Genomic DNA, 24,311 nt, shown 5'->3' on the forward strand with positions numbered 1-24,311 from the left:
GTATGCAGTTCCGTCCACTGAGACCAGAAGGAAGAGCTCCTGTGGGCCTCTAGGAAAAAGATGCTGAGAAGAAAGCATCCACTTTCTTCTGCCTCTGCACATTGTTGTCTGCATGAGACACCAGGAGCTGAGGCAGCCATCATGGACCATGGTGGGGCCAGTCTAGGAAGCAAACCAACATGATGAGGAGGGTCTTATAGAAAGATGAAAAGAACCTCTTCCTTGATGTCATAGTTGAGTCTCTAAATGAACCAAACCTGGGACTCCTTGTTATGTGAGATAATACAATTCCCTTTTTTGCTTAAACCACTTCTAGTTGGGCTTTCTGTAACTTGTATCAACAGCTGCACTGGAGAGCAAAGGATGGGGACGTAAGCAATTTGCCTGGAGGAAACCCAGATGGCCAATAAGCATGATAAGATGCTCTACCTCAGAGGCAGGGAATGCAGATTCAAATGAGATACCACTTCACACCCATCAGATTGGCAAAAATAGAAAGTCTAAGAAGAGCAGATGTTGGCAAGGATGTGGTCAGATAGGACATCTTGTACAAATGCTGGTGGTGAAAGCATAAACTGGCTTAGAGAGCAGCTTGGCAGTACTAGTCTAGGTGACAGGGTGCCTGCAACCCTGGCTTCCTGCTCTGAGCTGTGCACTCCAGAGATGGGTTAGACAAACGCAAGGGTGTTCATCGCAGCCCTGCTTATAACAGCAAAACATAGAATCAACTAAAAGGCCCATCAGTAGATGAACTGATAAATAAGTTGTGGCTTATTCATATGATGAAATAGAAAACAGAAGTTAATATGAATGAACCAAAGCCACATGTATTAATGTGGCTGCATCGTGGAAAACACCTCAAGTGAAAAAAAGACGCAAAATGATACACACGGCATGATGGTCATTATATACATTTTAATAATACAGAAAGCATTACCATATGCTGCTTTATGAATACTTAAATATGTAGGGAAAATATGAAATTATGGGCTAGACTTAAAAGGTAAGGAAATTCTGACATATGTTACAACGTGGGTGAATCTTGAGGACATCCTGCTATTCGAAATAAGCTAGTCACAAAGGGACAAATACGGTATGATTCCATTTATATGCTGTACCTAGAGTAGTCAAATTCATAGAGACGGGAAGTAGAATGGTGGTTGCCAGGGGCTCGGGGGTGGGGCCTGGGGAGTTATTGTTTAGTGGGTAGAGAGTTTCAGTTTGGAAAGATGAAAAAGTTCTGGAGATGGATAATGGCGATGGTTGCATAACAAGGCAAGTGTACTTAATGCCAATGAACTGTACACTTAAAATGGTTAAAATAGTAAATTTTATGTATATCTGACAATTAAAAATGGTAATTTAAGAATTATGGGCTAGGGAGTTCCCTGGCGGCGCAGTGGTTAAGAATCCGCCTGCTGGGCTTCCCTGGTGGCGCGGTGGTTGGGAGTCCACCTGCCGATGCAGGGGGACGCGGGTTCGTGCCCTGGTCCGGGAGGATCTTGCATACCGCGGAGCAGCTGGGCCCGTGAGCCATGGCCGCTGGGCCTGCGCGTCCGGAGCCTGTGCTCCGCGACGGGAGAGGCCACGGCAGTGAGAGGCCCGCATACTGCAAAAAAAAAAAAAATAATAAGAATCTGCCTGCCAATGCAGGGGACACGGGTTTGAGCCCTGGTCCGGGAAGATCCCACATGCCGCAGAGCAACTAAGCCCGCGTGCCACAACTACTAAAGCCCGCGCGCCTAGAGCCGGTGCCCTGCAAAAAGAGAAGCCATCGCAATGAGAAGCCCGCGCACCGCAATGGTAGCCCCTGCTCGCCACAACTAGAGAAAGCCCGCGTGCAGCAACGTAGACCCAACGCAGCCAAAATATTAATTAATTAATTAGTTAATTAATTTTTAAAATTATGGGCTATAAAGGATGCATTCCAAATTTGTGAGAGTGGGTAGGGTGGGCAACAGGACTGGGGATAAAGAGAAAGGGGATTGGGGCTTGGTGTTGCAGTGGTTGAGAACCTGTGTGCCAATGCAGGGGACACGGGTTCGAGCCCTGATCTGGGAAGATCCCACATGCCGCGGAGCAACCGGGCCCGTCAGCCACAACTACTGAGCCTGTGCGTCTGGAGCCTGTGGTCTGCAACAAGAGAGGCCAAGATAGTGAGAGGCCCGCGCACTGCGATGAAGAGTGGCCCCCGCTCTCTGCAACTAGAGAAAGCCCTCGCACAGAAACGAAGACCCAACACAGCCAAAAATAAATAAATAAATTTATTTTTAAAAAGAGAAAGGGGATTGAACCTGTGCCCCCTGCATTGGGAGTGTGGAGTCTTAACCACTGGACCACCAGGGAAGTCTCTGATAGCATTTATAAATTCTGTTTGTTATGTGATTCTCTGAACTTTTCTTTATTTTTTGGCCCCTACCAGGGATCAAACCTGAGCCCATGGTAGTGATAACACCAAGTCCTAACCACTGGACTGCCATGGAATTCCCTGAACTTTTCTTATTCTTAAAGAAACTTTTCAAACTAAAAGTAAAAAAGTAAGTGTACATTCTTTTTCTTTTTCTCTCAGAAACAAGAGTTCTCTAAAGTTGAACTGCCCTGAAGTGGCAAGATTTGTCACCCAACCCTCACCCTCAAGGCCACCTGAAGTGCAAAGGATTGAGTGTGGAGCCTGAAAGCTGGCTTTGCAGACAGTACCTAGGCCAGTCGCATGCAGCCTGGCCGAGCCCGGTGGAACCAGTTGGGAGGGGAGCTGGCAGGGCCAGGATTCTCTCTCCTGTGACCTTGGGCAGGTGAGGCAATGGCTGGTGGGAAGGTGACTCTGAGAGCGAGTATCTTCCCCAGGCATCCACTGCAGATCCAGAGAGCAGATGAAAAACAGAAACCAACATCAAAACACAGGAATGTGTAATAATAGCAGTTGGAGCAGGCAGGAGAGAGTTCTTCAAATCTGCTGATGACAAAATAATATTGCTCAGTCTTTCCAGTTATTTTTTTTTCTTTGACCTCCCTGCATATCTCTGGAGCTCCGACGGCTATGGCTGTCTGCTTTGCAAAATACATATTTACAAACCCTCTAAGCCTAGCTAAATATAGGCTTTCTTTTAAAGCAACTGATGATTTGGAGAAATCTTTCCTCTGTCCTAACCCTTCCCTGCCCCCAACACACACACACACACACACACACACACACACACACACACACACACACCCTGACTCTTCCTTCTTAGTCTCCTTCCTGAATCTCTAAGAGGTATCTGAACTTTCCAAGTGACACTAGAATTCAGCATGGAGGGTGGATGAAAGAAAGCGGGGCAGAGCATAGGGACCCAGGCAAGCCAGTCTCCCAGCTGTGGGAGGACCCCAAGGGGCACTCTTTCTGCAGGGGCACTGGGGGACTTGAGACACTAAGAGGAAAGAATGAAAAACACTTTGGGAGGTAGAGAAGGAAGGTCACCTTCACTCCAGGGATGATCCCAAAAGCTTTGGAGGAGCTGCAGGCAAGGGGTGCTTATGTTTCAGAATTTCATATAATAGACCTCAAAAGGAAACGAGAGGTCCTATAGTCCAATGAAGACACACGTGGAGATGCAAATACCGATGCCCACTTTCAGTCATACCTCCCCACACGTGTACCGGTGTGCACACACCCATACACGTTCAGATATACATGTAATCAACAACAACCAAGCTCCTACTTTGTGCCAGGAGCTGTTCTAAATGTATTTAATTCTCACAACACTATGAGGTTGGTCTGTTATCTCCATTTTACACATGAAGAAATTTGTTGAAGTCCCTTAACTGGGCAGTGGCAGGTTGGAGAGTCTAACAAAGATGGTCTGGCTGCAAAGCCCATGTTCTGCTCTGTTCCAGAATTGGGAACAACCAGGATCACCTATGCTCAGGCGACACACTCAGACATTCAAATTTGAGCAAGTTGAGGAAATTGGGGCTTAGGGAGTAGAAACAACTAGCCCAAGGTCACTCAGCAAATGGGTGGAGTTAGGGCTCGGTTCAGACCTTGTGAACCCTGGTCTCTTTCCTCCAAAACTGCTAAGTCACTTCCTACTTCAAGTCTCAGCCTTCCTCATTCCCCCTGGAAGGGGTCAGCCACGGGCCGCTAAAGGCCCTTCAACACTGACATCCTGGATTTGAGCTCTCCTGTATATAAAACATGTGTACACATAAGGCAAGCCTTTCCAGCATCCTTGGATTAGCCCGAGTCCCTGGCAGAGGAGGGCAGATGAAGGATGGTGATTGGGGCAGGGGCCACTGGCTCACTACAAAACGACCAAAGAGCGGGGTCTAGGCCAGTCTTTGCTCAGATGACCCTAGCCACGGAAACACCACTTTCCGAGGCTGAGTCTCAAGGCCCCAGGGCTGGGAAGAGAAGGCAGCCTTGGCACCCAGCCTGGATGTGAGCCCAGGGTGCTAAGAGCTTGGGATTTATCGCAAATCAGGTCTCTCCCTGCCTTCATCACCTTCATCACCTGTCTTTGCAGTTAACACCTGGTGTTTAAAACTATGAAGCCTAGGGCTTCCCTGGTGGCGCAGTGGTTGAGAGTCCGCCTGCCGATGCAGGGGACATAGGTTCGTGCCCAGATCTGGGAAGATCCCACATGTCACAGAGCGGCTGGGCCCGTGAGCCATGGCCGCTGAGCCTGAGCATCTGGGATCAGAGGGCCCCCATCAGATTTGAGGGTAGGTGGGAATACAGGGAGGGGCTTTATCTGGAGAATAAAGATTACCTCTCCCTATAGAAGCCTCCAGGCTTTTTAGCAAGAACTGGGAAAGGCACACACCCTATTTTCTGTGTTCCACACTTTCACCTCAGTTTACCCTTATCAGAGCACAGAGAGGCTAAGGGATTTGTCCAGCGTCACACAGCTAGTAAGTGGTGGAGCCAGGATTTGAACTCTGGCAGCCTGGCTCCTGCGCCAGCTTTGGGAACCACTCTATTCCACGTCAGCGGTAAGGAAGGAACTTCCATTCAAAGACCATCAGGCAGTTCCACAAAGGAAAAAGGAGAGAGAAAGAATGGCTAAATTACCCTGGGAGATAAGTAAGGATCTGAGGATCACAGCCTGAGGAATGAAAATTAGGTTCAAACCCTTCAGTTTGGGCGTAACCCTCCCCAAAGTAACCGCCCTCCTCACCCTCCCTGCAGGTGTGATTATTGCCTCAGGCAGGCAGGGACTGGGTGGAGAAGATAACAGCCATTCCCCACTCTTCTCACAGGCCAGCCGGCCTGGTGCCTGACCCCGGGGAAGGAGTGAGATGCTAAAGCACTCATTGCTCCATAAAAGCTTCTTCGGGAATACTGGCAGGGGGTGTCACCCAGGAAATAATGATCCCACTCATTAGCCTCAGTCCTCCGAGCTCTGGGCTGGCTCCAACTGTCCTGCATCCCGAAGTACTTAAAAGAGTTTCACTCTTGGAAGTCTCAGGACAAGGGGGACGCAAGCATCCCGATTCTAGTCCACTCCAAGCTGCTGCTGGAGATGTTGTTGGGGGTCGGGGTGGGGAGCGTCCACTGGGCCTGACTTGGTTCCCACCTCGTCCTCCCATCCTTTAGAAGCTGGCTTCCCCACCTGGCCAGAAGCATGGGCACAGACCCCTTGGGCTGGGACCAGTTAGAATGACTCACCAAAGGGTGTGGGAGATTCTGGGCGGAACACCCAGGGGCCTGTGCCCTCCCCCAATCCACACAAGAGCTTCCGAGGACACCGCCCAAACCCCTAACTAGGTGAGACTTCTGTCTCACCCAACTTCTATAGTGAGGTTGAGCGGGGGCGGGGCCGGGGGCGGGGGCGCTGTGGGTGGGGAGGTTCAAATCCCAGACTTGAGCTTGGAAACCCAAGTCCCAAAGCTCCTGCTCAGAACCCAAATCCTTCCTCTCCGTTACCCTCAGGATTGCCAGCCTCAAGATCCAGTCCTGTGGTTCCTGGCCCCTCCCTGTCCCAATATTCAGGGTTCCCAGGCGGCTTCCCACACCCCATCCCCCACGCTCTTTTGCACGTGCTAACCAGTTTATATCCCACAAAACCCACACATATCCCAACAGTGGAGAGGTGAGAGGATTCCTTTCGACAGCCCTTCCAGGCAAGGGCAGTGGGTAGTGGGAGATTGGGGAGAAGAGGAAGAGGATGGAAGGGAAGAGGGCGGGGGAGGAGGCAGAGGCTGCAGGAAGGCCTGAGATGCAGGAAGCAGCTGGGAGTGGGGGGAGGCTTTGTGCCTGAGTTGTTCTCTGGGTCCTAGGGTCCACAATGTTCATCATTTTCTGGGATCTGTGGAGTGAAGCCGTGCATCTGGATCTGTCATGGTCTAGGGGGTGGACCTTCACTCCCAGGCCCGGGCATCTGGGGAAGGGTAGAGGGCAACCCCAGGCCCCTTGTTGTGTATGTGGGGGTTGGGGGGAGCATCAAAACAGCTGCCAGGACAGGGAACGTATAGGTCACTGCCACCCTTCCCCCTCCCTCCCTACACACACTTGCGCACAGTGGCCAGAATCCTTTAGGGTAGAGATACAAGCTAGAGCTCTCACTGGTGAAACTCTGGCCCCAGGCCTCCAGAATTCCTCCTCCAAAACTCCTTCTTCCTGTTTGAGAGGCAGGAGTGCTCTAGTAAGGCCATGAAGACAGACATACCACCCCTTCTTTCCCAGCCTGGGTGCAGTGCAGGCAGGTGACAGGACACCCTCTTCAGAATTGCAGAGGGCAAAAGCCAGCTTCGGACTGCCACCTGGGTGATGAGGATCATCTCCTTTCTCTCTTCCCCTTCCTCCTCCACCATAAGGCCAGCAACACTGGGCCAAGGTTTCACGCCTTAAAGGGTGCAAAATGTTCCCTATGGGAAATTGTTAAAATGCAGATTCCAGGGCAATCTGAATTTTAAAAATTTTCAAAGTGAACTATACTAGGAAGCTCCAGGGACCTTGAAGGAAATGATCCTTTGCCCCTCCCCACTATTCTCCCTCCACACCTCGGGTAGAGGAGGGCCACACTGAGACCACAGTGGTTGGATTGCCAACCCCCAATATTTAGTGGGAGTGCGGTTATGTGGGTTGTGAAAAGCCACAGTCAGAGGTTGGGATGGAAGGGTTGAAGTGTACAAGCCAGCGTCTGGGGTCAGTGGAAGGCTGTGGCGAGGAACGGGCAGGGGAGGGGAGTACAATCGCGTGGAGGGGAAGGGGAGGGCTCACAGGCTCCGGCCCCGGAAATCCGATCCCTTTAGGACCCAGAGGTGCCAGTCCCCAGCGGCGGCTGCGAGAAGGGCAGCCGCTTGGTCTCCGGCAGCCGCCGCTTGGGCAGAACCAGAGAAAGACCGAGGCTCGGGGCGCGGGGGGGAGGGAGGGAGGGAGGGTAGTGCAGCGGCGGAGCGGCCCGGGCCGGCCGAGCAGCCATGGGTGCCCTGGTGCCGGGCCCCCCAAGAGCCAAGGCCCCCGGCCGGGGTTGGGGGTGCCGGGGCTACCAGCCCCGCTGACACCGCCTCGGACGATGTGAGCCGGCGCCTCCGCTGCTGCTTCGCGGGCAGGGCTCGCAGTCCCACCGGCCCCGGCCGCCGCTTTTCTAATTTGGGTGGGGGCGACCGTTCCAGGCCGCTCGGTCTTTGGTAGAGGGGCTGGCTGTCTTTGGCAGCTTGACTGGGGGAGGCGACCCACACAGGGCTCTCGGAGATATTTTTTCCCTTTTTTTTTTTTTTTTTAAATCGAGGTTAACTGTTTTGGGCAGCTTGGTTTTGGGGGGAGGCTAAAAAAGGCCTTTCGGGGTTCCTTTTCTCTGGGGGAGGGGGCGGTGGTCCCGACTTGGCCAGCCGCCTGTTGGAAGGGGGGAGCGGGAAGCGTGGGGATGAGAACCCGGCTCCCCCCACTATGATGAAGACGGAGCCGCGGGGGCCCGGGGGTCCCCTCCGGAGCGCTTCCCCGCACCGCAGCGCCTACGAGGCGGGCATCCAGGCTCTGAAGCCGCCCGACGCGCCCGGGCCAGACGAGGCACCCAAGGCGGCCCACCACAAGAAATATGGCTCCAACGTCCACCGCATCAAAAGTATGTTCCTGCAGATGGGCACGACGGCGGGCGAGGCGGGCGGCGGCGCGGGCCCCACTGAGGCCTTGCGGGCGCCCGAGCGCGGCGTGCGCCTGTCGCTGCCGCGGGCCAGCAGCCTAAACGAGAACGTGGACCATAGTGCCCTGCTGAAGCTGGGCACCAGCGTGTCGGAGCGCGTGAGCCGCTTCGACTCCAAGCCCGCGCCCTCCGCTCAGCCTGCGCCGCCGCCGCACCCGCCGTCCCGGCTGCAGGAGACGCGGAAGCTGTTCGAACGGAGCGTCCCGGCGGCCGCGGGCGGCGACAAGGAGGCCGCGGCGCGGCGGCTGCTGAGGCAGGAGCGCGCCGGCCTGCAGGACCGGAAGCTGGACGTCGTGGTGCGCTTCAACGGCAGCACCGAGGCGCTGGACAAGCTGGACGCCGACGCCGTGTCGCCGACGGTCAGTCAGCTCAGCGCCGTCTTTGAGAAGGCCGACTCGAGGACCGGCCTCCACCGCGCGCCGGGGCTGCCCAGGGCCGCGGCCGCCGGGGCGCCCCAGGTCAACTCGAAGCTGGTCAGCAAGCGGTCCCGGGTGTTTCAGCCGCCCCCGCCGCCGCCCGCCCCGTCGGGGGATGCCCCAGCCGAGAAGGAGCGCGGCCCCGGAGGGCAGCAGCCCCCGCAGCACCGAGTGGCCCCCGCGCGGCCGCCCCCCAAGCCTCGGGAGGTGCGCAAGATAAAGCCGGTGGAGGTGGAGGAGAGCGGGGAGTCGGAGGCCGAGGCGGCGCCAGCGGAGGTGATCCAGGCGGAGGTGACGGTCCATGCGGCCCTGGAGAATGGCAGCGCCTTGGCAACCACTGCCAGCCCCGCGCCCGAGGAGCAGAAGGCCCAGGCGGCCCCCGAGGAGGAGGCGGCGACCGTGGCGGCGCCTGAGAGAGGGGTGGGCAATGGCCGGGCCCCGGACGTGGCCCCCGAGGAGGTGGACGAGTCCAAGAAGGAGGATTTCTCGGAGGCGGACTTGGTGGACGTGAGCGCCTACAGTGGGCTGGGGGAGGACTCTGGGGGCAGTGCCCTGGAGGAGGACGACGACGAAGATGAGGAGGAGGGTGAGCCCCCCTACGAGCCCGAGTCGGGGTGTGTGGAGATCCCGGGGCTTTCGGAAGAAGAGGACCCGGCCCCGAGCCGGAAGATCCATTTCAGCACAGCGCCCATCCAAGTAAGTGAACCCCCCTCCCCGCCCCCGCGCCGCCCCTGCCACGTGCACGCAGTCGCCCCCGCCTCGCCAGCCAGCCGGGTTTGGCAGGCTGAGTCAAGCCCTGTCACCCAGCCCCCTTCCCAGAAGTTACCACCCTAAGGGGGGCCTGGGGGACTTCCAGCTGTTTGTCAGAGGGGGAAGATTTTTAGGCCTGAGCCGGGGTGGCCTGCTCTGACCTGCCCTCAGGTTCCTGTGCCCGCTGCCCCGCCCAGCCCTGGGGCTCACCTGCCCTGCCCTGCGTGGGTCCTGGGACACCTGCTTTCCCTTCCTTTCCCAGACCTTCGTCCTCCAGAGGCTGCCAGAGGCGTGGGCTTGGGTGGTGGGAAGGTGTGTCTGTGTATGTGTGTGTGCGTGTGTATCTGTGTCCTCAGGAGAGCCTCCCCACTTTGGTCCTTACTCCACTCTGGGCTGGAGGGGCCTGGGGAGCTTAGAAACACCCCTGCTTTCCCCCTGTACCAGAGCTGCATAGGGGGATGGAGGAGCAGGAACGTGCAGTGGCCTGCAGCCCTTCCTCCAAAATGTCTATAGCCCTCACCCCAACTTTACAGAACTGAAAGAGGGAAGCAGGTCTGTGAGGTTGAGCTGAGCTGGGGCCATGTGACTCGGGCCCTGTTCCCTGGGGTCTGTGCTGGGCCAGCTCCCGAGGTGGGGGTACAGGGTTCCACAGGGAGCAGGCACTCTCTGTGGTTTTTGCGGAGGCTAGGCCTTCTGAAGGGTATGGAGAAGGGAGCGGGTGAGGCTGGGAAACCCCCAGGTGCCTGGCAGCAGCCTCCTTCTTTTGCCCTTGGCCTTGGCAGGACCCAAGAGCTCTTGCTTCCTTCTCTGGGTGCCCTGAAAGAGGGATGGGAGCTGCCTCTTTTTTGGGGACTCAGCTGTGTGTACACACCACACACACACACACACACACACACACACACACACACACACACACACACACACACACACTCTATTGGTGATTGGTTTGTGGGTTGTGCCAGTGCCCTGAGATCCTCAGGAGAATGTCGATGGTGAGATCCCTGGGAGAATTAAGAACCACAGCCCTCCTACTACCACAGCCTTTCCTACTACCCTCCATTCTTGGCTGGCACATTCAGCCTAAAGGCTCTTTCTCACCACGCCAGGCTCAGCTGTGCCCAGCTCCAAGTCTGCTTCATGGGGGTGTCCAGGCCAAGGAGTCCAGGCTAAGGAAAGTCCAGCCTTTACCCTCATCTGTTTGACTGAAGTTTCCATAACTACTCCCGGACACTGAAGCTGCCCCAGTTTCCTCTCACCTGCCCCAGCATCTTAACCTCTGTTCCTCTCCCACCTCCACCCCAGGGGGCCTGAAAAGTGCTACTCCCCGCCTGGGCCAGCCCCTTCCCCCAGCTGTGACCTCACAAGCCCTTTCCCCTCCCCTCTCCTCTTCTGAAGGTACTGGCATCCTGGAGGGAGAGAATTGAAGATTATGGGTGTTTCTTGGGACACTGAGGACAGAGGTGGGGACCACTGAGGCGGTCAGGACCTCCCCCACCCCCAACCAGCAGTTCTCTGAGCTGTCTGACCCCCTCAGTTGGAGTTTGGTCTTTCAGCCCTGGGCCTCTGACTGTCTATATTTGACACCTTACCCTGATTTTTGGGTAGAAAATAGCACATGATTTGGAACAGTGCTCTCTGACTCCCTGGTGACTGTTGCTCGCCTGTTGTGTGGGAGCCTGTGGTGTGTGGTGCCGCCTGTGCGTGTCTGACGTTTGACCTTACTGGGAATTTCCTCCACCCACCCCCCAGTTTTTCCGTCTCTTTGCTGCGCCCCCTGCATTGATACTAAGTCCAGGTCTTGTGCCCCTTGGATGACCCAGTTGTTGCCTTTATGGAGGCTTCTGCTGAGGACAGAGAGCTCAATTCCAGATTGTCACCTGGAGAGGGGGGACTGGGTCCAGGGCCCTGAGATAGGCTGGGCACATGGTGGTGGGCAGTGGTGAGTGGTGGTCTGGGACCTCTGAGCCTGAGGCCTGGGTTTCCTGCAGGGGGCAGGATTTGACAGGCTGAGAAAAGAGGGGAGGGCAAAGCCCAGGACAGGCTGTGAGGGTGTTATGGAGGTCACTGTGTGTGTGTGTGTGTGTGTGTGTGTGTGTGTGTGTGTGTGTGTGTGTGTGTGTGTGTGAGAGAGAGAGAGAGAGAGAGAGAGATAGAGAGAGAGAGGGCGTGTGTTTACGCAATGCGGGGGTGGTTTGTTGACCCAGGCCACCACATAGACTGAGGGATGAAGGGAGCATCTCTGCTGGAGTAGAGGGTGAGGGTCAAAGGGACTCAGATACAAAAGGGGGCCAAAGCCAGTTTGCCGGGTCTAGGCACACACCAGCCCCTGTCCCAGGGCCTGGGGCATATGTGCAAAGCGGACAGAGTCTCAGTGACCCACCCGCCAGTCTCATCCGCCCTGTCACAGGCTAACCCCCGTGACCTTGGGCAGCGGACCTGGCATCTTGCACTATGTGTGGATGAGGTAGCCCATCCCTCCCAGGAGCTTGGGGCTGCTGGCCAGATGTCAGGGGGGCGGTCCGACTACTGCACAATCCACAAGGAGCTTTTAAGGGTTTGTGTTCAACTTTCTCTGATGCTGTGAAGTTGAGGGCAGTGAGTTAAGTGACCACATGGACTCCTCCAGCTAGGAGCCCCCTCGTGGGAGTGGTGGGGCTTCGCGGGGGTGACACCAAACCAAGGCTGGGACACGAGTGCCGCTGCCGGCCTGGGTGCCCGTGGAGCCTGCTCCTGGAGGAGTGGGGCCCTGGCAGGGGCCTTGGGGGAGACGGTGCCCCACTTCAGCTGCTCAGGCCTCAGGCCCAGCCGTCTGATAGAGCTGCTGCCATCCTTCGTCGCCCCCGCTTGGCTCCAAGTGGTGCTAGCCTGTCGCTGCAGGCAGTGAAGCAGGAACACGTCATGGTACCCCAAACGGTGCTCATTAACCTCCCACCAGGGGCACCCTGCCTGGGCCCAGAATTAGGTACTCCTGCAGAGCCCTTGTCCTAACTTCTCTGTTCTTTGGAGGAGGGTCAGGCTGGGGAATTTCCCTTTCTGCTGAGAGGCAGCAGAGGGGTACACGGGACAGTAAGGCCGGGTTCGCTGTGGACAGTGTCAGAGGCTGCCACCTTCCTGCTTTCCTTGCTTTCTACAGGGCACTGGGCCCAGGGCCTCTGCCCAGGCCTCCTAGTGCCCTGGGGATAGGGGTGTACCTCAGAGAGCTGAGGTTCTAGAGGGAGACGGAGGCCTGGCTGTGCAGGCAAGGCCATAGGGGCTCCTCTGGCCTGCCCTCTCTCCATGGGGGTAGAGGTGGTCCTTCCTGCCTCCCTCCTCCACCCTGGCCTCCACTTCAGGTTCAGGTCAGCTGGGTCCTGGGTGCCCCTCTGCCTCTTTCTACCGCTCCCTCTTCTCCCTTCCCCCTCCCTGCGTCTCCACTCCTGTCCGCCACCCCCCAAATCTGGCATCCTCCAGCATCTCCTTCACTCTTTCTTCTCTTCCCCTCATCCTGTTCCTTCCTCTCTCCTGCCGTCTGTGTCCGTGCCCACCCTCGCCTCTGTCTGGGACAGGGGCTGTCTGTCCATCTCTCTCTGACCTGGGGCCCTGGGTTCCTGAGTGTGACAGTTTCTCCGGCATTGACCTTCCTTTCCTACTCCAGTTGGCCACACTCATGTGGTCGGAGCTGCAGGGGAGTAACGGTGTGGGTGCGGCAAGGCTGGCTCCCTTTCTCTCTCGCCCCACAGTTCCGGAACTAGAAGGGCCCCCACTCTGAGCTGGGGTCATTGCGGGCTGGGGGAGGCCTGTGGCAGGAGGGGAGCACGGCGGGTGGCGCAGCCTGCCCGTTGGGCCCCCTCTCAGCGGTTTAGCGCTCGCCCTCCTGCGGGCTCCTCTGACAGGCGGCCTCCTCCCCAGGTGTTCAGCACCTACTCCAACGAGGACTATGATCGCCGCAACGAGGATGTGGATCCCATGGCAGCCTCTGCTGAGTACGAGCTGGAGAAGCGGGTGGAGAGGTTGGAGCTGTTCCCTGTGGAGCTGGAGAAGGGTGAGCCGGGCCTCCTGCGCCTCCTCCCCCGTGCCAGCTTCCGCCCTGGACCCTCAGGCGCTTCCACAGAGACGTTCTGCTTCTACCTCTAACTGGGCCTCTGTCAGCGCCCCACGGCCCCACAGACTCAGCCCAGCCCAAGCTCCTACCGCCACCACCCCTGTCATGTTGCACTATGTGCTCCTGAAGTCATCAGGCCCCCCGGGAGCACTGGGGGCTGGGTCCTGGGCTGTGTGGGCCAAGCCTTGATGGGAGAGCGACAGTGGAGATGGGGGGCAGGCCTGGGTGGAATGGTCACATCTAACTACATCCTTGTGTACAGTGAGGGGGCCGGGAAAAGAAGGGAGGGACCGCTATAACAGCATTTAACAGGAAACCTGACCACACTCGGGGAGATCCCCAAGGAAGTGATGCTTGAGTTGAGCCCTGAAGAGGAGATCAGGGGAGCGTGTGGGAGAGAGGAGAGACCTGGTGGGTTCAGAGGGTGGGGGGAGAAGGGTGTGCAAACAAGGCCCTGTAGACCACTTTTTGCTAAGATGGACCGGAAGTCTTGCAAGGCCTGGTAAAGGTATTCTAGAGAGACCACACCAGGCTGTGCTGTGGGGTGAAGGGTTATAAGTGGATGGACAGGGGCCACTGTGGTGTGGACAAGATGATGGCCGTGCGGGAAGTGGATGAACAACTTAAGAGCTTCTTGGAAGGTGGGATCGGCAAGATTAGGTGGTTACTTGGCTTCCACAGAGGGTACGAGGGGGCGGGAGGAATCCAGGTGGCTCCCAGGCCCCATGAAGGAGCGGCAGACAGGAAAAGCCTGTTTGTGGGGGAAGATCGTGAGTTTGGATGTCAGAAGCCCGTTAGACAGGCGGGGGCAGCAGCTGTGGAGAGAGGAGTGGGTCTAGGGGGAGACAAAAGCGGGAGGTCTTGAATTATAAAGGCTGTGAGCAGGCATGAGACTGCTTAGGGAGGGGGGAGGTCATCCCCATCGTGGCTCCCTCAGTGGTCCCGTGGCCACCACACACCTGCGTCTGCATACAGACAGTACCCCTCAGCGCGCCCTGCTGCACGTCTGTTCTTTGGACGGGGCAGAGGGCAGGCAGTGGCCCAAGAGCATCCTAGTTGGCTTGGCAGAGAAGAGGTGGACAGAACCATGTCCCTTCCCCAGGTGTGGGACATCCCCACGTGGAGACTGCTTCTTGAGGTGAGGCCATACCTCAGCATGAGGGTAGGGGATGGGGAGTCTCTCACTCTGTCCCCTGCAAGCCCCAGGCTGGAGCTCCTCACCCCACCCCCCTACCTGCTTCTCATCACCCTCTGCTTCACAGATTCCGAGGGCCTGGGCATCAGCATCATTGGCATGGGGGCCGGGGCAGACATGGGCCTGGAGAAGCTGGGCATCTTTGTTAAGACTGTGACTGAAGGCGGTGCGGCCCATCGGGATGGCAGGTACCGCCTCCCCTTCCCTGATCAGCCATCATCTATGGGGCGGGCCACTGGGCGAGGGGGGGCAGGCCACTACCTGTGTGGGGCTCAGATGTTCGTGGAGCACTACTGTTCCAGGTGCCGGTCCAGGCCCTGGGGGTACAGTGAACAGAACAGACGGAGCGCTCGCCCTCATGGCACTTGCATGCTAGGAGGCTATGTGTAGGTGTCGTGTGTCCTGGTTTTGAGTGTGTGTTGGGCCATGGGGAGGAGAGCACGGGTGTGGAGGCTCTGTCCTAGCAGAGTACCTGTGAGCTTTTTTTTTCGTTTAGGAAACACTGAGCCTCTGACACTGTTGTAGGGCTGGTGCCAGGCGCTGGGGAGTCAGTGTTGAGGCCTTGCCCTCAGGAAGCATGTAGTGTAGTGAGGCAGATGGATGAATAGTGGATACACAGAAAATGGTGAAACAGAGAAAAATACAGGGTGCCACTAAACCCTAAAACAGGAGGGCTTGACCTCTCTGGGTATCAGGGAAGTCTTCCTGAAGGAAGTGATGTTGGAGTTGAGACCCGAAGCGTGAGCAGGAGTTAGCTAGGCTGAGGGAGTGGGGCATGCAAGGCATTGCAGGCAGGGCACTGAGAGCAGGCAGGTATAGCTGGAGCTAGAGACCACAAGGGATCAGGTGTGCGGTGAGGCTGGAAGAGCCAGTGGGGGCATGCCAGGGAGGAGGCTGCTTCTTGCCTGTGTGCCTGTGTTTGGCCTCTGAGGCTGGAGGGTGTGAGTTCTGTGGGTCAGAGGGCTCAGGAAGACCCCCTGGAGTTATGGGCAGCCCAGTGACCCCTCTGGAGCCTCCCTGCTGTGTGTGGATTGCAGAGGGGGAGTGGGAACAGCTGTAGAGCACCCCTGGGTTATTGTAAGTTAAAGGCTGATATCAGGGGTACCTTGTGGTACCTCTAAGCACAGACCCCTCCACGTGACAGAGGTGAGTGGGTGTCCTTGTGAGGACCGGGGTCATGATGCTGGAGGTGGGGTTGCCTCATTCAGGGAGCTTCTGTTGCTGCAGCCCAGGTGGCATGGCGGGCTGGGGTTGGGGGGTCAGAGAAAAGGAAGGAAGGCCACCCCTGCTCTTTCACTTACCCCCTCATTTGAACTTGCCAGAGCCTTTCCCATGGTCTCTCGTTGGCCGGGTGGGGAGTGTGTGTGCATGTGAGAGTGTCCCCACACGGGGCGTGTTGGTGTGAGCTGTTTACAGTAGGCTGTCTCCTCCATTTCTGTGTGGGAGCCCTGCGAGGAGGCCTGGCACTCCGCGGGGAGGTGGGAGTGGAGGAAGGAGGTGGCCAAGGGTCCCTCCCACGCTTTCATCCCCCTCGGCGGCCAGTCTGGACCACCCCCATCGCTCTCCTTGTGTGGAGAACAAGGGCTTCCAGCACCACAGCTGGAGCGTGTTGGGGGCTGTGCACCTGTATGGGGGCAGGGGGTGACCCTGTGGGACTGTGTGTGAACACAGGTCTCAGGCATTTGGAGGAAATCTGCGGACTCAGGTCTGCACGGAAATGGATGTGTAAGAAGGCTGTGTGTTACGTGTGCGCGGCAGGCCCTCGCTGGTGTGCATGGCCGTGATGAGCTCTGTGGATGTCACACTGGTCTGCCGAGTGTGGTGGAGGAGGGGAAATAGCTTGTGATTGTCATGGCGAGTGTGCTTGCCACCATTCCTGGTCCTGGATGCCTGGGTCTCACTGCCCATGGGCCTGGCTGATACCTGGTCCTCCGGCCTCATGCATCTTACGCAGGTAGACAAAGTACCAGGTCCCTGTGGGGACTGAGCCTTGAGTTACTGTTGGGAGGGGGGCCATGTCTACCCCAGCTCCACAGTTCGCCTCGTGACCCCCCCTAACCAGTGTCACCTCCCTTAGGATCCAGGTGAATGATCTCCTGGTGGAAGTGGATGGAACAAGTCTGGTGGGAGTGACCCAGAGCTTTGCAGCCTCCGTGCTCCGGAACACCAAGGGCCGTGTGCGGTGAGGCCCGGGAGGGTGGGGGCGGTGGGCAGTGGGAGCAGACAGGAGGCTCAGCCCTCATCTGGCCACTTTGCCCAGCTGCCCACGCCTAGTTAAGACTCTGGGTGGCCCAACTTACAGAGGAGCTTTCACCACCTCCCTGCCAGAAGGAACTGCTGTGTGCCTATCCCCTGCCCTGTCTGCCTTCACATCTCTAGCCCCTGGCTGCTGCTAGCCACCAGCACGCAGGCTTCAAGGCCCATTGTCCACCATGCCTCCAAACTGGCCTCTTGGGCTTATTCTCCTTTCTCCCTGCCTGTCCTGACTCATTCATTGAAGATCCAAGACACGTAGGGAGAATGCCATCCAAATTGCAGTTTATCCCTCCCTCCCCTCTAGCCTGGTGATTCCTGTGAAGACTCTCCTCCCTGGGTCTGTCAATTAAAGGGGTTGGGTTAGAAGCTCCCTACGTTCCTCTCCGGCATAACATTCAAGGACCACTCCCTGCCCCCTCCAAGAGGGGCACTGCCCCCAGAAAAGGGTGGTAGAGAAACAGGATGTGGGTGGCCACGGAGAGGAGGGGCTGGTGCCTGGAAGTTCCACTGTTTCCTCTCCATCCTAATCTCTAGTTGCCATCATCCCACCCCTTCCTGAAGCTCAGGGCCTTGGAGTGCACACAAGACACCCGTCTACAGCCCCAGGGTCAACTTCGCCAATCCCCTGCCTCGTTTTCTCCCACGTGGTGGGGGAAGAGCTCCTACGCTGGCACCTCCCGAACTCCTGTCCCCTGCGGCCTAGCCTGAAGTTTCGCTGACATCTCCCCTCCCCACAAACTGGCCAGAAGGGCTAGTGGGCCTCTGCTTCTCCTGGGAAGGAAACCCAATAAGGGCCCCCTGCTACCCCATTCATTATTAACACCCTGCAGTCTCTGGACTCAGTTCTTTCATTTCACCTCCCTGGGAGGACCTGGATGTGGAGAGGGGAATACCAGCGGGGAGGATGGTGGCATCTTCCGGCCAAGGACAGAGACAAAGGGAACGATGCTGGTGCCTCTGCAGATTTATGATTGGCCGGGAGCGGCCGGGTGAGCAGAGTGAGGTGGCCCAGCTAATTCAGCAGACCCTGGAACAGGAGCGATGGCAGCGGGAGATGATGGAGCAGAGATACGCCCAGTACGGGGAGGATGACGAGGAGGTAGGGACTCCGCCTGGCTGGCAGCGTCATCGCCCCCTGGTGGCTTGATGGAGTATTATAGCCGTCCTCTGCCTCTGCCACTTTCCAGGCCTTGTGAAGAACCCCAGAGCAACGCTCCTATCCTGGGGGAGCCCCCAATCTGAGGGAGGCGATGCAGACCTTTCCCTTAAAGAACCTCTAGTCTGATGGAAGAGTCACACCCTCTGTCTTCAGAAAGCCTTCCTGGTCCTACAAGAAAAACGTAGTTCTCTCTAAGAGCCCCCACTCTGAGGGGACCTAGTCTGAGGAAGGAGACAGTTCCAGACCTCAGGGGACCTGCTGTGTGAGGGGGAAAGCAGAGGCTGTTTCTTCAGGGCCCTCAGTCTTACAGGGGAATTACCCCTGTCTTCTGGGGACTCTCCAGGCTGTTTGGGGTAGACACAAACCATGCCCCTGGGTGGCCCCCAGTCTGATGAGGGTGGCGTGAACCACACCCCTGGGTGGCCCCCAGTCTGACATGGGCAGACTGCCGCTGGCCTAGGCCCCAGTCCTCAGGGCTGAGGGAGGTTGTGGTGGGCAGGGTGCACAGCCGCCTGTCTCCCTTCGCAGACAGGAGAATACGCCACTGACGAGGATGAGGAGCTGAGCCCCACGTTTCCAGGTGGTGAGATGGCCATTGAGGTGTTCGAGCTGGCAGAGAACGAGGATGCCTTGTCCCCTGTGGACATGGAGCCTGAGAAGCTGGTGCACAAGTTCAAGGAGGTGGGCAGAGGGGTCCCTGGGCTGGTGGAAGGCAAGGGCAGGCTGGTATCCAGCCCCGCAGTACTGCCTACCCCAGCCCGAGCTGAGTGCCTGCGCCCCTGCCCCCACAGCTCCAGATCAAGCATGCCGTGACCGAGGCGGAGATCCAGCAGCTGAAAAGAAAGGTAAGAGCGGCGGGGAGTGGGGGCGGGGCGCTGGGAGAAAGACCCCTCCACCCTCACACTGCACACGCCGGCCCTTGCCCCCCACCCACAGGTGCGCGCAGAACCAGCCACTCTGAGGTGAGGGAGGGTAGTGTTAAGAGCGCAAGCTCTGGACCCATCTCTCCACCACTCACTTGCTGCTCTGGGTCTCATTCTCCTCACCTGTAAAATGGGTTGATGACAGTGCCAACACCGTAGGATCACTGTGAGGGTAAAATAGAATAATACGCGTGAAGTTCTTAGTACAGTGTCTGACACATAATAGGTGCTCAATAAAAAGTTGTGCTATTAGCCATCAGCATTCTAACAGCTGAACGTGGATGTCTTCACGTTCACGCAGTCCCACACGTGTCCTCTACATACAAGCCCAGCGGTAAACGTAAACCATCCAGGGGTCCGTGCACCAGCCCCGAACCCAGGCTCATGGTACCCACAGACTCACTCACCCAGACACCTAGAGACACCCACTCTGCTCAGACATAACACGGGGACAACGGACCCATGCTTCACGTGGCAATACCTCTGTCCGTCCGCTGTGTCCGTCCGCTGTGAGACGCAAGAAGAGTGTCACAGGACGTGTGCGTTCTCACAGAGATGCCGATGCTACCAGTTGGTGCACACACGTACATCTACAAACACACGTGCTATGTACAGACACCCACATGAGCACACTGGGTGCCAACACCCTCACAGGCATAGATACACAGACTTCTGATACACAGTCTACTGGGTCCCTGCTGGGCCTGGACATTAGGAGCCCCAGTTCCCCTGGGGCTTCCAGTGTGGCAGGGAGAGGCAGGGGCACATAGGGACTGTGTAGACATGGTGCACCCAGGTACACACATGTGCACTCCCATATGTGGGCTTAGACCAGCACACCTGGAGAGAGGAGAGTGTGAAACAGCCCCAGGGGGAGGGCAGGGTTTAGATGACTGAGGCAGGGGAAGGGCATTCCTGGCAGGGAGACCAGCGTGAGCTTGGAGGCTGGCTTTGGAAGGAGGCCCACAGGCTGTGGCAGCTGTTCCTGTGGGGGAGAAGTGGGAGACAGCTGGACTGCCGGGGTGGGCTACGCTTGCGGTGTCCTGACACCCTGCTAAGGGCTCCAGCCTTGATTCTTTGGCCGTATGGGGCCACGAGGGGGAAGGTCACTGCCGACAAAGTGGGAGGCGTGGGGTGAGCAGGACTTGGAGGCCGGCGAACCAGTTAGAAACCCGGGTGATGTCCCGGCGGGGATGGGTGGGGCTGCCCAGGGCACAGGCAGAGGGAATGGATAGGAAGGGCGGATTTGAGTTGCATTTTCTAGGGTGAGGTGACAGGCCACGTTCCTGGGTAGATGCAGAGCATGAAGGGGAGGAACTGCCGGGCGCCTTCTAAGTGCTCAGCACCGTCTAGGACCTGTGATGGGCGAAAGCAGATTTGATCCTTGCCCTTGTGCGGCTTAGAGTCTCTGCACCGACACTGGTATCACAGAAGCTGACACGGGCTCTAGAGGAGAGGACAGGGCCGCTGAGCTCCTAGAGCCAGCAGAGCCTGATGCAGCCGGGCTGTGTGTGGGCCGTGCTGTCAGAGGGGAATCACGGGAGACATCTCGGGAAGTGATGCACTAAGGAGAGGCCCTAAGGGTGAGCTAGTGGGAAATGACGAGGCGGTGGGAGGGTAGGTGTGGGCATTCCAGGCACAGGGAACGGGGAGGCAAAGGCCCTGCAGCAAGAGGGAATGTGGCAGGTCTGAGGATGTGCACGAAGGCCCGTGTGGCTGGGACACAGAGGGCAAGGGGTGTTGGCAGCCAACGAGGTTTGAGGGGCAGGCAGTGGGGCTTGAAGCTGAGCCCTGGGGTGGCAGTGAGATGATGGTACCTTTGGATGGAGGTGGGCTGGTCAGAAAAGGAGGAATAGGTTTGTGTGGGTGGGGGCAGGGTGCCTCTGAGGAGCTGGGAGTAAATTTGGGCTGGAGGTACGGGGCTCAGTACACAGAGGTGGTGAAGGAGGTGAGTAGAGAGAGAACAGAGTCCCCAGGACTGGGCTGTGGGCGCTGGGAGGTCTGCACTGGGGTGGCCAGGGAGCTGGGAGAGGAGCCAGGACTGTTGAGGAAGCCACAGAAGCCAGGGCTGCAGAGAGGGGATAGAGGGCAATGGTGACCCTCACCTGCCCTGCTCCTTTACCTCCACCATCTCACTGCAGCCTCTGTGAGCTTGGCAAGGAAGGAACCACTCCTGCTTTACAGATGGGAGGACTAAGGCTTAAGACAGAAGTGGCCTTGCCCCAAGTCCCCGAGCTAATCAGCGACGATCCTGGGCCTCCGGCCTTCTGGGAGTGTGGCACGTGTCAGGGCCCCTGGCTAGGAAGGCTGAGGTTGTGGTCCCACCTCCTCCCTCTCCGGCTTTCGGTTCTCAGGTCAGCCAAGGAGAGTCAGTAGCTGGGGGGCAGTGGGCTCCGTATCTGCAGGAATCATCCAACGACTCTGGCCCCCGCCAACCCAGGGGTGTTTCTTCCTCTCAGCTGCAGAGCCTGGAGCAGGAGAAGGGGAGGTGGCGGCTGGAGAAGGCCCAGCTGGAGCAGAGTGTGGAGGAGAACAAGGAGCGCATGGAAAAACTGGAGGGCTACTGGGGCGAGGCCCAGAGCTTGTGCCAGGCTGTGGACGAGCACCTGCGGGAGACCCAGGCCCAGTACCAGGCGCTGGAGCGCAAGTACAGCAAGGCCAAGCGCCTCATCAAGGACTACCAGCAGAAGTACGTGGCTGGGGGCTGGGGTTCCTGGGCCTGGGGGGGCCTGAGAGGCCTGTGGTGGCACTCCCTCCCCACCCCAGCCAAGTAGGGAGGCAAGGAGCGCAGGAGTTGGAGGGCCCTGCGGTGGGGATGCCTGGGTTTGTAACGACTGGGCGCCAGAGGCTTTGGGAAGAGCTGGGACCTCCCGACCTGAGAACAAGGAGCCGGCAAAAGCTGCCCAGGTGGAGCCGAGGACGGGGCTGAGGACCCTGAGACTCTCTGGATGGAAGCTAGACCAGACACCCTTACCCACTGTCTGTCTCCCACTGGTACCCAGGGAGATTGAGTTCCTGAAAAAGGAGACGGCACAGCGCCGGGTTCTAGAGGAGTCAGAGCTGGCGAGGAAGGAAGAGATGGACAAGCTCCTGGACAAGGTAGGCCCAGGGGTGCCCTAGGGGCAGGCCGGTCAGCCCCCCTCTGGCACCCACCCTGTGGATCCTGCAGGGAGAGAGAGGAGTCATACTGCTGGCTGGGAGCTCAGGGTCATGTCTCCTTCAGGGGGGCCCAAAGGGCAGGGACCATGGCCAGCGCCCAGGCCTGACTCCCTCTCCCCTTTGTTTCTCAGATCTCGGAACTGGAAGGAAACCTGCAAACACTGAGGAATTCCAATTCTACTTAACAGGAATCATTCCTTGACCGGACAATAATTAATCCCCTCCCATTGTCCTCCTCCCTCCCCTGTCCTCAATACTTCACCCCGCCCCCTACCAGCCTGGGGACAGGTGCCCCGACTCCCCCACCCCTTCACCCCACCTCCCCCAGCTTCAGGGACCAGAGGGCCCATATTACAGGCCCCCTTAAGGTGGCCCCGGGCAGACAGGTGGCTGGAAGGATGGCCTCCTCCTAGCCTGTGGGGCTGAGGCACAGAGGCCATGGGATGCCAAGGGCTGGCCTGGGTGGTGGATGGACACGAGGACCTGCAGACCAAACTGCCAGACGTTACAGCCTCCAGCCTTTGTCTCTGGACTGGAAAGGGGCCGGGGGCTCTCCCAGCACCTCACCACCTGGAGGCTGCTCCCTGCTCACGGGGCTCCTAGGCGGCCCCTGGGCCTCTTGACTTGAGTCTACCTTCCTGTCCTGTCCCCGCTCCCCCGTCATCGTGCTGTTCTGTTGCATCCTGACCCTCCTGCTGGGAGGGGTCGCCTCTACACCTCTCCTGCCATCCCTGTCTGCCCTCCAGGATGGGTAGAGTCTACCCAGAGCCTGGAGGCTGGGCCTGGCCCTGCACTGATTTCTCACGTATCCTTCATGAAAAGGGGAGAGTCCGGGACACCTGATGTCCAGCTCCCCCTTTTCTTGGGGCAGCAGCCCTCAGTTTCTCCTTGTGCCTCCCCTCCCCCCCAGGTGCCAAATAGCCATAACCTCTTCCTGGAACTGTTCTGCGGCCTCTTTGGGGACCAGGTTTCCTGGCCAACCCTGGGAATGAGCGGGAGGAGAGGAGGTCAGCTTAGGGGGCCTGGTTTTAGGTGAGGGGAACATTTGTCACTGGAGAGCCAGGCCCTGTCCTGCCCTACGCAGGGCCACACCTGGAAGCCTTGTACTAACATGGCAGAGATTCAGCCTCACCCCACCCACACCCACAGTTTTCCAATGTTTTGACTGGAGGGCAAAATTTTACTACTTTTCATCTTTTTGGAGACCAGGGCTGCCCTGCTGGCAGCCTGCTTTCTAAGTGAAATCAACTCCGTTTCCCCACTTTAACCCCAAATTGGGGCTTGGACCAAGGGAGGTGAGACCCTCACCCCAGGTCCCCTCCCCTTTCAGATTACATCTCTCATTTTGCCTCTTCCTCATGCCCCTGCCTCAGCCTGGGTTTTTGTTCTTTTTTTAAAAAACGACGCTTGTTCCATCCATTTTGGCTTTTCCTTGTCCCCTGTAAATAGACCATGCCATTGATCAGTATTTCTCAGCACCCACTTCCTGCCCCCAGACGTGCGCCTACCCCCGAAGGAGCTGGCTGTCTCAGTGCCTGGGCCCATGCACTTCACCTCCTCGGCCTCAGCAGATGGAGGGGGCGGGGCTGGGTGGGCGGGGCCGTGGGGGGTGCTTCTGGTTTTTCCGGCCGGGGCCACCTCTGTCCCGCCTTCCACAGGACTGCGTCTCTGTATATAATATATATATGTATGTATTGTTCCCGGTTTTGTACGGACCATGCCCTCTGTCAGGTCGTCCCCATAAAAGCAGCCCCCAGAGCCTTGCTGCCTGGTTTCTTGATTCGCAGGAGGGGGTGGGGGGCAGAGATGCCAGTCTGAGCCCAGTGGTCTCCCACTAGTGCTACCTCTGACCCTGAGGATCTTTATACTGAGAACCCTTGTTCCCGCAAATTCCGTCTGCCACCATCCCCCCACCGCCCCCATCCCTTCCGGGCAGGGCTGGGGTTTCTAGAGCTTTCCTTAGGCTCATCGCTTTCCTCTTCTTCAAGGTCTCTGATGGAATTCAAAGGATGGGTTAGATATAGTAAGGTGAACCCTGAGTCCCTCCCCTGAGAAGTGTAACCTGATGGGGATACCCAGCCCCTAGTTTTCTGGAGGTGCAGCTGGGGGGTGGGAGATGATACGTCAGAGCAATTTTGTCGCCTGGGTTCTAGAGAATCCCTCTGGCGGTAGCCAGAGAGGCCTTAAGTAGTCCTAGACCTCTGCTCTGTGCCAGCAGGTTTGGTTGCTAACTCACCAGTTCTAATACC

At 57.8% G+C, this 24,311-nt stretch overlaps 1 protein-coding gene across 1 annotated transcript; it reads left to right on the forward strand.

Annotated features, from left to right (window-relative positions):
• Positions 1–7,354: 7,354 nt before the first annotated feature.
• PPP1R9B (protein phosphatase 1 regulatory subunit 9B) lies at positions 7,355–23,822 on the forward strand. Its single transcript, XM_032617900.1, has 10 exons — positions 7,355–9,235; positions 13,178–13,310; positions 14,633–14,753; positions 16,643–16,747; positions 17,785–17,920; positions 18,509–18,661; positions 18,772–18,825; positions 21,363–21,592; positions 21,906–22,002; positions 22,194–23,822. Exons 1-10 carry the CDS (start codon positions 7,871–7,873, stop codon positions 22,245–22,247), a joined length of 2,448 nt encoding a protein of 815 aa, XP_032473791.1. The 5' UTR covers positions 7,355–7,870; the 3' UTR covers positions 22,248–23,822.
• The last annotated feature ends 489 nt before the right edge of the window (positions 23,823–24,311 follow it).

This window comes from Phocoena sinus, chromosome 20 (genome assembly GCF_008692025.1).
Source record: "Phocoena sinus isolate mPhoSin1 chromosome 20, mPhoSin1.pri, whole genome shotgun sequence".
Lineage (NCBI taxonomy): Eukaryota > Metazoa > Chordata > Mammalia > Artiodactyla > Phocoenidae > Phocoena > Phocoena sinus.